The 12191-nt window shown below is 45.3% G+C and overlaps 1 protein-coding gene across 1 annotated transcript in view; it reads left to right on the top strand.

The window, feature by feature from the left end:
• Positions 1 to 344: 344 nt before the first annotated feature.
• LOC129699009 (extended synaptotagmin-3-like) overlaps positions 345 to 12191 on the top strand; it is a 144860-nt gene continuing 133013 nt past the window's right edge. Inside the window, exon 1 of the mRNA XM_055638569.1 lies at positions 345 to 2218. Coding sequence (XP_055494544.1) covers positions 1853 to 2218 — 366 coding nt within the window. The 5' untranslated portion in view covers positions 345 to 1852. The remainder of the gene's footprint in view (positions 2219 to 12191) is intronic.

The following is a 12191-nucleotide window of genomic DNA, read 5'->3' as shown; positions in this document are numbered from 1 at the left end:
GGCTGATCAGAAGGTCCAGGTGCTGAGGAGGAGGATGCTCACCGTCGGGGTTCGGCGTCGGCGTTCCACCAGCCCGGCGTGATGGCCTGAACATCGGGCCACCCGGGGAGGCGACTGCGGGTGCTCGGAAGGCCCCGACCACGGATGAACACGTAGGGGAGGCTGGCTGGACTATGGTGCCATCCTCACCTTGGTGCCATTTATGTTATGTTGTGTCGTGGACTTTCTGTGTTTGTGCTTTTTTTATAATTCAATTTCAATTTTATTTTTAATATGTTTTATTATTTATTTTTTATTTATTTATTTTTTTATGATTTTTTTTATTTTTATGATACTGCCTGTAAGGGAAATTCATTTCGTTGTATCAAATTGAGACAATGACAATAAATTTGAATACAATACAATACAACTTGGTGAATGTGGTACCTGTACCAGTTTTAAGTTGTTTAAATGGAGAATATTCAGAGGAAAGCAAACCTTTTGGAAGCAAGATCAATAAAAATTGCTGGACTAACTCTGTGGGTCAGGCAGCAACTCTGGAGAAAAGCAATAGATGATGTATAGGGTCGAGACCCTTCTGTACTGTACCTGTCACCCGTCCCATCACATTTTTAACCACATCCAACCTTGGCAAAATTGCTAAAGTACTGAGCAGAGCACCAATCCTATCTAAAAGTCTACATTAACGAGTCCAAATATTATTTGGAAGGGAATGAAAGAAAGTTGCATTATGAATACACTGTGAATCCAGCATTGATTCTGCTAGCAATTCATGGAATAGGACATAGTCTGATTATGTATTTCACTGGGCCAGTTTGCACCTGGGATCAAATGTGTCAATGAGTTATGTTTTGGCCTTTTGTGTAAGGGAGGAATAGGAGTGAATTCCACTATTGTTAGAGAGTGATCCTGTGTTTAATTAAAAATTATTTGTATTTTAGGCAACTTTATTTGTAGATACATACAATGGAGTTGGAATAGGGCCTCCCCATTCCAACGACATGTAAATTACAATGACATACAATTCAGAAACTAATATTTTTAAAATAGTTCCTACTCGTTGTTTAAAGAAAATACTCAGATTGCTCATCCACGTGCTGCAAACCGTCAGCCCTCCATTAAATAACGTCTTAAAAATCAATATTGACAGCCAACTGTATGCTTTCACTTTCTATGTTTCAAAGTGGAATATTAAACAATTTCCAGGAACCAAAACAATTATTCTCCTTCAACAGACCAGCTCCACAAACATTTGAAAATTATTACAAACGCCACAACCCAATCAAAAATGGCTGTTTAATTTCTGAACTAAGTTCACCCGCACCTGCCAATTTGCAAACTTCGGTCTCACTTCCACGAATGCACCTGTTGTTTTGATCTGCTGAGTCAGGGGAACTGATTTGCTTGCGCAAACGAACATTAGTAGCGAAGGCAGTGTAATAACTTGCTGCAAAGTGAAGTGCATTTTTAATGGTTTTTCGTTACGTGCGGTTGTGGGAACAGGCAGGACCTTGGGTTATGCACAGACAATACTCAGTGAAGAAGTTACCGAACCAGTCGCCATGGACCGCCCCTTGTTAGCACAGCCGGAGGCGGAGATTTGCGCTTCGCTCGGCGATGAAAGGGTGAAGGGAGACGCTGTGTTTACATCGCGAGTGCAACCAGGAATACTCCCGGAGCAGGAAGAACCGGAGATTTGAGAGGAGGCGAGGCGAGAAAGTCCTAAACGCCGAGGACAGGCTGGAAATGCGGAGGTGCTTATTGGCCAGGAGAAGTTTGATTTCAAGAAGTGGAAGGTGCGCCCGGGAGGAACGTGCAGCGTGACGGTGCTGTCTGCGAGCCGGCCACGGGCATGAGAGGCGCCGCGGAACGGAGGGGGTCCCGGGCCAGGGCGAGCGCCTGGTCCCCGGAGCGACGCACTTCAGGCTCCTCAGAGTTACTTGGTGACGGGACAGGGGACAACCCGGACAACTCCCAGCTTCCGGGCTTGATGGACCTGCTGACCAACTTCGCCAAGGCGTTCGTCTACCTTTTCCCCATCTACCTGACCGGCTACTTCGGACTGAGCCTGACCTGGATCGTGTTCGTGCTGTTCTTCTGGGTTTGGTGGAAGAGGAACAGAGGCTGGAAATTTGCTCGTCTGCAAGCAGCGTTTCAGTTGCTGGACGACGAAAAATTCGTGATCACTAATGAGATCAAGCAAGATCTTCCTCCGTGGGTACGTCTATTAGAAATTAAACTGAAATGAGATCAATTTAAAACGAGTTGTGGCCATGTAAGTGTGAGGGTATGTAAGCCTATAAGTGTCCGTTTTAGGAACCTGCATCACAGTTTCTTGTGTATTGGCCCTTTTCAGTTTTGATGTTTGGGCAGTAGTTGGCAGCACACTGTTCGTGCTTCGCTGTATCCGGGATTCGCCAGCAAGTCATTTAAAACTTTTTAAAGGATTGCGTCTTGTTGATTGCGAAATAGACTCTGCCTCTATCTATTCAACTAGATTTAATTGCTGCAATAATATAGGTCGCTGCAAACACGGGTAGGTTAAGCAGCATTTGTGTGAGAGAGAAAAACACAGTCGACGTTTCAGGCGAATGATGCAAGGTTGGTTGTAAACGCGAGGAGACGAGTGCGTTTTATTGCTCATATTCTTTGTCGCTCTTCTATGGAGATGCGAACTGCTTTTCGTTGTCTCTGTACTGTACACTGCACAATGAGACAATAAAGTTTGAATCTGAATCTGGGGTTTGAAGTTTGGGGCACGAGGGGTATAAGTGATGGGGAACGGACCCACGTTGTCAATGTAGTTACTTTTTTTTAAACAACTGAACAGGAATTGGGGTGGGAGGGGCGGATAATTACCTATAATTGTCGCGTGGAAAATTTAGTCCGAAAGGCAGCAGGCGCGATGCAGCCTGATCTTGCATTTGGACATTGGGACGACGGAATGGGCTGAAAGTGGATTCGAATGGAAGTGGGGCAGAGACTTAATGACAGGAGAATGGAAGTTCGGGTTCGACATTTCAGACTGCGCAGCAATATTGTGTTGCTGTTTGAGAAGGAATGTGTGACATTTCGGGTCGAGACCCTTCTTCAGATTGGGGTGGGGGCGGGAATAAGAAAGGAAGAGGCGGAGAGTGTGCTGTGGGAGCACAGGTAACAATATGTTGCTGTATCATTTTTGAAATGCTGATAACATTAATTCTGGAGATGTGTTGAAACAGCATTTTATGGGAGATTCAGAACGACGTGTCTATATCAGATACCACCAGTTTGACCAAGTGTCTCTTGATTTAACACCCCTTGCTCAAACATTGAGCTGGCATGTAAATTAGAGACCTGCATGGCCGATAATCTTGTTCAAGAAGGAACTGCAGATGTTGGAAAATCGAAGGTACACAAAATTGCTGGAGAAACTCAGCGGGTGCAGCAGCACTGGATAAACTCTGCTGCACCCGCTGAGTTTCTCCAGCAATTTTGTGGCCGATAATCTTATCCATAATGTAACAGTAACCCGGAGGCAACCACGTTGAGAAATGGGAGCATGTGACTGTCCGAAAGTCGGAGGCAAATACTATGTTCAGGAAGTGTTCCTGTGGGAACTGTGTTGTCTAGCAGGTGCAAAAGCCTTGCAGAAAGGGATAGAGAGCAAAATGACAGGGGTTCGATTACTCTGCAATTGTGGACTGCATCAGTGAGGGGAAGGAAGCTAAATACAAAGGTATAGTCAACGACTTTGTTGAGTGGTGAGGGCTGAATCACCTGCAGCTCAACACCGACTAGACTAAGGAGTTAGTGGTGTACTTTAGGAGAAGAGGAACACCCCTATCTCCTGTCTCCATCAATATTATGGATGTGCAGTTTACCAAGGAGTACAAATGTACAAATACCTTGGTGTTTACCTGGACAGTAAATGGGACTAGTCCATGAACTCTGAGGCCCTGTATAAGAAGGAACAGATCTGGCTGTACTTTTTGAGAAGACTCTGCTCCTTCAACATCTGCAGTAAGATGCTACAGATGTTCTACCAATCGGTGGAAGCCAGTACCATCATCTTCGCTGTCATGTGTTGGGGCAGCGGTCGCCAATAAGATTAACAACTTCATCAGGAAGGCTGGCTCCGTCCTGAGAGTGGAAGTGGATGCATGAGAGGTGGGCTTGAAGGGGAGGATGCAGCCCTCCCCCCCCCCCCCCCCCCCCCCCCCCCCCCCCCCAAATCTTTGCACACCCCCCAATCCTTTCCGCTCGTCACTTTAATTTCATGTTTCATGCGTTTTGTGGCTGTTGGGAGATCAATTTCCCTTCTGGGATAAACAGTTCTATCATATCATATTAGGGGGGTAAATGGTCCTTGGCAGACATGAATCATAGCCCATGGATATAATGCATCCACAGGGCTGGGGCGGAGGTTGTGACCTGGTCAGTCCGGAAGATGGGTGTTGCCTGACCTGCTGAGATACTCCAGCACTTTGTGTTTTGCTGCCATTTCGAATTACTTGTACACTCAAACCCCAGGGCCCCCTGCTCCTTTACAGCATCCTTTATTGCCTCTCGTCATTCTCTCTCCACCAACTTTATCTCACAACAAAGACTTTCCATTCTATCAGCGTGTTTATATCTTTTACAATACATACAATTTTGGTCTCCAAATCTGAGGAAGGACATTATTCACAGAGAGTGGTGAATCTCTGGAACTTTCTGCCACAGAGGGTAGTTGAGGCCAGTTCATTGGCTATATTTAAGAGGGAGTTAGATGTGGCCCTTGTGGCTAAAGGGATCAGGGGGTATGGAGAGAAGGCAGGTACAGGATACTGAGTTGGATGATCAGCCATGATCATATTGAATGGCGGTGCAGGCTCGAAGGGCAGAATGGCCTACTCCTGCACCTAATTTCTATGTTTCTATATTATTGCCATAGAGGGAGTGCAGAGAAGGTTCACCAGACTGATTCCTGGGATGTCAGGACTGTCTTATGAAGAAAGACTGGATAGACTTGGTTTATACTCTCTAGAATTTAGGAGATTGAGAGGGGATCTTATAGAAACTTACAAAATTCTTAAGGGGTTGGACAGGCTAGTTGCAGGAAGATTGCTCCCGATGTTGGGGAAGTACAGGACAAGGGGTCACAGCTTAAGGATAAGGGGGAAATCCTTTAAAACCTAGATGAAAAGAACTTTTTTCACACAGAGAGTGGTGAATCTCTGGAACTCTCTGCCACAGAGGGTAGTCGAGGCCAGTTCATTGGCTATATTTAAGAGGGAGTTAGATGTGGCCCTTGTGGCTAAGGGGATCAGAGGGTATGGAGAGAAGGCAGGTACGGGATACTGAGTTGGATGATCAGCCATGATCATATTGATGGCGGTGCAGGCTTGAAGGGCCGAATGGCCTACTCCTGCACCTAATTTCTATGTTTCTATCAATGTCATCTTTGCAGGTCATGATACTGCAAGGTTTTGTGTTATCTGCAAGTTTAGAAATTATGGTATGCACTTTCTAGGTCATTAATATAGATTTTTAAATAGCAAAGGCCATAACATTTAAACCTGCAAGCACCATAATCCAACTTCTGCCAATCCAAGAAACAGTTTATCATCGTGCCTGTTACTTAGCCATCTTTTTATCCTTGCTATTAATAATCACTGCCATTTTATGCTAAGATAGATAGACACTGATCCCATCAACCCCCAGTTTCCAACTCTTATATACACACACACCCGCACACGCGCACACACACTCACTCACTGGGGGGCAATTTACAGTGGCTGGTTATCCCACCGACCCCTCGTGTCTTTGTGATGCGGAAGGAAATCAAAGAACCCAAGGGAAATAAGTAGTGACAGAGATTGTGCAAACTCCACATAGACAACACCTGAGTTCAGGATCAAACCAGAGTCGCTGGTGCTGAAAGGCAGTGGCTCTACCTGCTGCACCACAGGTAGATGCAATGTTAGGAAGGCAGAAAATGGTAGGAACATTCAGCAACCGTAGAAAGAAAACTAGTTAATGTTTATAGTCATGGAGTGATACAGCACTGAAACGGAACCTTTGGCTCAACGTGTCCATCACCAAGTCCGTGCCGAACAATGATTACCCCGTACACTATCACTATCCTACAGAGAATGGACAATTTACGATTTACTGAAGCCAATTAACCTACAAATCTGCATATCTTTGGAGTGTGAGAGGAAACCAGAGCACCCGGTGAAAACCCATGTGGTCACAGGAAGAACATAAATTCTGAACTGATGATACCCATCAGGATTGAACCTGGGTCTTTGGCGCTGTAAGGCATCAACTCTAGCGCTGCGCCACCATGGCGGCCCTTTTGTGATGTTTCGTGACTTCTTCATACAGTCTTCGTGTCTTTTTTTTGTAAAGCAGCATCTGCAGTTTCTTGTGTCCATAAACGCATAGACTTTCCTTTGGAACTGTAAGCAGCAAGAATTGATAACAGATGGAGAAATGTGTGCTGTTGTGGTCACCCTACCACAGAAAGGATGTGACCGTGTTGGGGAGGGAGCAGATGAGATAAAAAATGATGGTGTCATGGCTTGAGATTTCTAGCTATGGGGAAAGCCTACACCTGTGTACCCGCCCCAACTATCTTCTCTGGCAGCTCGTTCCATATTCCCACCTAATTGAAAATGTGCCTGTCTGTCTGTCTGTCAGTCGTCTCCACCCCCAGTCTCTGCCTGTTCTTGCAATTAGAGAAGCAACTATAAAACTATAAATAATTAAATATTCTCTCATTAAAAATCGGCGAAGGCACTTTTATAACTGATTTAATCATTACAGAAAATTGAGTCACTCTTCCCTTTGGGTAGAATTGGGTATAACATGTACTCCACCCTAACCCTCAATACAGGTGCTCCTCACGGTAGACACAAAAAGCTGGGGTAACTCAGTGAGACAGGCAGCACCTCGGATTGACCCTTCTTCAGATTGAAGTTCAGTTTCAACCCGAAAGGCCACCCATTCATTCTCTCCAGAGATGCTACCTGTCCGGCTGAGTTACTCCAGCTTGTTGTGTCCAAGTGATTCCTGGGATGGCAAGACTTTCATATGAAGAAAGACTGGATAGACTCGGCTTGTACATGCTAGAATTCAGGAGATTGAGGGGGGATCTTATAGAAACTTACAAATTTTTTAAAGGGTTGGACAGGCTAGATGCAGGAAGATTATTCCCGATGTTGGGGGAAGTCCAGAACTAGGGGTCACAGTTTAAGGATAAGAGGGAAGTCTTTTAGGACCGAGATGAGAAAATATTTTTTTACACAGAGAGTGGTGAATCTGTGGAATTCTCTGCCACAGAAGGTAGTTGAGGCCAGTTCATTGGCTATATTTAAGAGGGAGTTAGATGTGGCCCTGTGGCTAAAGGGATCAGGGGGTATGGAGAGAAGGCAGCGATGGGATACTGAGTTGGATGATTAGCCATGATCATATCGAATGGCGGTGCAGGCTCGAAGGGCCGAATGGCCTATTCCTGCACCTATTTTCTATGTTTCTATCTTCGGTTTAAACCAGCATCTGCAGTTCCTTCTTACACATTTTGTCTGCTCCTCAGGGTTGTGTGCTCAGTCCATGACTGTTGCCAAGTACAGTGCCAACTTAATCTTCGTTTGCTGATGATACAATCTTGTTGGCCAAATCTACAAAGATGATGAGATGAAGTACAGGAAAGAGATGGAGAATCTAGTGTCATAGTGTCAGGATAATGACCTAGCCCTTGAAGCCAGCAAGCCAAACAGGTTGATTATTGATCTAAGGAAGTGGGAAGTGTCCACATCAACAGAGCTGCTGTAGTTAACAACTTTAAATTCCTTGGCATCCATATCATCACATCACTATATCATCCCAATGATGCAGTAAGCAAAAAAGTGTCAACATAAATATGTACTTGGGCATCTTACAGGAAGCATCTCAGCATGGCATGGCAATTTCTCTGCTCTTGACAACCTGAACCTGCAGAGAGTGGCGAACACAACCCAGTCCATTGCAGGCTCATCACTTCCTAAGTTGTTCTTCATGGTGATTTGCATCATGAAGGCGGCGATTATCGTCAAGACTGCCTGCCACCCTTGCCATTCCTTTACCCCCCCCCCCCCCCCCCCCCCCCCCCCCCTCATGCCCCCCCCCCCCCCCCCCTTTCCCCCCCCCCCCCCCCCCCCCCCCCCCCCCCCCAACCCCGCCGCCCCCCCCCCCCCCCCCCCCCCCCCCCCTCCCCCCCCCCCCCCCCCCCTCCCCCCCACCCTCACTCCCCACCCCCCCCCCCCCCCTTCTGGGTGAAGATGCAAGGTCTTGAAAGCTGCAATGTCCAGATTTAGGAACCGCTTCCACCCCACAGCTATCAGACTCCTGAACCAATCGCCTTTTTCACACCCCCTTCGTGGAGGTGTTGCCATGTATTTTTACTCTTAACTCTACCTTATTCAGTTATTCCGTTGTACTATGCTAAATATTTGTGTAGTGCAAATCTTGCCCCGATCTGAAACATTGCCTATCCATATCCTCCAGAGATGTTGCTTGACCTGCTGAGTTACTCCAGCACTTTCTTTTATTTTTATAAACTAGCATCTGCAGTTCTTTATGCCTAACATTCAGCTGTTTTGCACTTGTATTTATCATTACTGTTTGCATACTATTTAGTCCGTCTGCTTCACCACGTGAACAAGGAATTTCAATGCACCATGGTGTATAGGACAATGAACTAATCTAATCTTTGTCTCCTGATTTGAAAGACTGGCATCTCCATGGGAATTGCTGTGGTCTCTGACCCTGTGCCGAGTTTGAGCGGGTACTCCACCAAGAGGTGTTTGTTTTCCATTTTGCTTTCATCCCCTGCCCCCCCCCCCTCCCTCTAGCACCTCACCCCTTTTCTTACCCTTGCACTGATTATCAGCCTCTGACTCCAAGATACATTTCTGATTTCAAAACAATTGAGGGGATTATTAGGCTTGTGTAATGATTAGCAGGAAAATGATGGCTTCACAAGGTAACCAGTTACTTTAAGATTTTATATATTCTACATACCCTCTAAATGCAAAGTGGGACTATGTGATGTCACTTCTATAATCTTTTCTGTCTGGAGCAAATCTGACCATACAAATCTTCTAAGATTCTTTATCTTTGTTTTTTTTTATACATTCTTTTGTACTGGTGAAACATTGATAAAAGGATGGAATTCAAATAAATAATCCTTTCTTGTTAAAATCCAATGAAATCAACTTTTGCAGTACAGGTAGTTCTGTTGTAACATGACTGTTGTGTTCCTAAGAAACCGTGTGTTAATAGAAAATTGCATTATTTAAAGGTAGACAAAAATGCTGGAGAAATTCAGCGGGTGAGGCAGCCTCTATGGAGCGAAGGAAACAGGCAACATTTCAGGTCGAAACCCTTCTTCAGACTGATGTGAGAAGTGGGGGGGGACGGGAAGAAGAAAGGAAGAGGTGGAGCCAGTGGGCTGAGGGAGAGCTGAGAAGTGGAGGAATAAGTAGGGGCTGAGAAGGGGAGGAGAAAGATGGGGTTGAGAAGGGGAGTAGTAAGTCGGGAGCTGCAATAGGGTGATTTCACGAAAGGTCACTGGAGCGTAGATCCGCACCCACGTGACCGAAAATTTAAAATGGAGTACACTTGGTACATCCGGTACATGTTAGTGAATGGGAAAACATGCACTTTCACATCCGTTAAAAACATCGAAAACGGCCAGTTTTTGAGCTGCAATTTACTGTGCCAGTCAGGGTGATCGTGAGGCATAGCTACCTAAATTTACAGTCCAAAAAAAAGATAGAAACTAAGGTAAATTCAAGAGGGAGCTGAAGGTGCAAAACCAGCGGAAGTGCTTTGCGGACATTTGTCGTGGAGATTTAAAGATCCAAAATATCGGGAATTATCTCGTTTGCTCGCTGCATTTCATCAAAAGTAAGGCATTATTGACTTTTTTATCTTTATTCATTTGTTATATGAAAAGTTTTAAAAGTGAAAAATCCGTCAGTAAAATTGCAAAATCGCCCATGGTTCTCAGGTGGGTTTTAACATGTAAAATGAAAATGCTTCTGAAGCTACATTTACCATTTAAATAATCGTAAACTATCAATGCGTTTTGAAAGAAATTTTACTCAGATGCAAGCTAAGGAATGGGATAATTCTCAGCTGTTAATTGGACAAAATCAGGACATTTTATTATTTGCCAAAATCAGGATTGTTGACATCATTCCATGCTGCAGGCTTGTCTGTTATTAGATGATAAATAAATAAATAAGTAGTTTGGGTGAATGTGCAGGCTTTAAACAAGAAACATTGAGAAATATATTTTGGCACAGTAAATTGCAGCTCAAAAACTGGCCGTTTTCGATGTTTTTAACGGGTGTGAAAGTGCGTGTTTTCCCATTCACTAACATGTACCGGAAGTACCAAGTGTACTCCAGTTTAAATTTTCGGTCACGTGGGTGCGGGTCTACGCTCCAGTGACATTTCGTGAAATCACCCTATTGTGTAGTGGGGTTCGGAGCTAAAGAATTTCAGACTTGCTAACACAAAGTTTTCTCAAAGGATTTTCATTAGCCATAAGTTTAGTTGTGTTAGTGTAGGGTTAAAATATAGGAATATCACTAGACTAAGTGGGTCCCAGCATCACACGGGAGGGCTGAGCCCCCAACGCATTATTCCCCCTCTCCACCAATTCCAATATTGGTGGCCAGTGGAAGGGGGGGGGGGGGGGGGGCTTTCTGGAACGCTAGTATATGCTGAAGGGTCTGGTTTCCAGAGGGCTAGTATGGACATTGGGCCAAATGGATTCTTGGGCTGGCGGCTCAGTCACTCAAGCCTGTTGTGCTGACAGCTCACTCACTCATGGCTGGCAGTTGACTCACGGCTATTCCTTGAAATTCCATTTCAAGCAGGGTGCAAGGCCACCAAATTCAAGTGCAGTTTCATACCATTTCAAGCAGGTTGCAAGGCCACTAAAGACAGTGAGTCATGACCTCTCCCTACTCCATCTTGCAGAGACTGAGCCACGCCCACACTGCTTGGTTTTATAGTTCCTCCCCCTCTCACTAGAAGGGGCATGGTCTTCATGGCGTGATTGACAGAAGAGAGAATCTCAACATTTTTTGATCATGAATACCTCTTTTATTTTTCATCAATGGGAAAAATCCCCGGGACCTGATGAGCAGAGGGGGACACTGAGTAAGATGGCCCAAAATCACAGCCGCACGTGGTAGCGTTTTTTCTAAAATCAATATAAAGCGCAAACAGGAAGTGGTCAAGATTAGACTTTTAATTAACTTTAATTAGGCAACACAGCTTTAGCATTTCCAAACCATAGGCAACACAGCTTTAGCATTTCCAAACCAAAGGCAACACAGCTTTAGCATTTCTAAACTATATTTTCAAACAATACAATACAATTTATTTGTCGTTTGGACCCCGTTGAGGTCCAAACGAAATGTCGTTTCTGCAGTCATACATACAAAACGAAAAAGACCCAAGACACAATTTACACAAACATCCTTCACAGCGCATCTTCTCCTCGCTGTGAAGGAAGGCAAAAAAAAACATATCTCTCCCCTGCACTCCACTCTCCCCCCCATGTCAGAGTCAAAGACAGTCAAAGCCCCCAGCGGGCAATGTTAAATGTCCCGCAGCCATTAAAGCCACGCCAGGTGATGCAAGGCCAAGCACCGGGTCTTGGTGTTGGAGCCCCGGCGGGCTCTTGGTGTTGGAGCCCCGGCGGGCGCTCACAAAGTCCCGCGGCAATTCCAAGCCGTGCGGGGCAGGGATGTAACCAAATTAAGGGCACTGACAGGTCAGTAAAACCACTCGCCGTTTAGTAGACATGTGTTCAGTGTTATTCACAACTCAGTCTGAGAGACGTGACCCTCTCGCTACCCCATCTTGCAGAGACTGACTGAGGCACTCAACACTTCCAGGTTTATAGTCCCACTGGAAGAGGCGTGGCCTTTGGGAGGGAGAATCTCAACATTTTTTAAACCCTAATAATGCTTTTGTTTTTAATCGATGGGAAAAATCCTCTTGTCCTGCGCAGCGGAGGAGGACTGAGTAAGATGGCCAGAAATCACAGCCGTAAGTGGCAGCATTTTGTCTAAAATTAATATACAGAACAACAGGAAGTGGTCAAGATCAGACTTTTAGTAATATACTAGACCAAGTGCAGACCCGTTGGGTCTGCTCCCCCA

This window comes from Leucoraja erinacea, chromosome 7 (assembly GCF_028641065.1).
Source record: "Leucoraja erinacea ecotype New England chromosome 7, Leri_hhj_1, whole genome shotgun sequence".
In the NCBI taxonomy this organism is placed as follows: Eukaryota; Metazoa; Chordata; class Chondrichthyes; order Rajiformes; family Rajidae; genus Leucoraja; species Leucoraja erinaceus.
The sequence above is the reverse complement of the archived record's forward strand: the minus strand, read 5'-3'. Positions and strand labels throughout refer to the sequence as shown.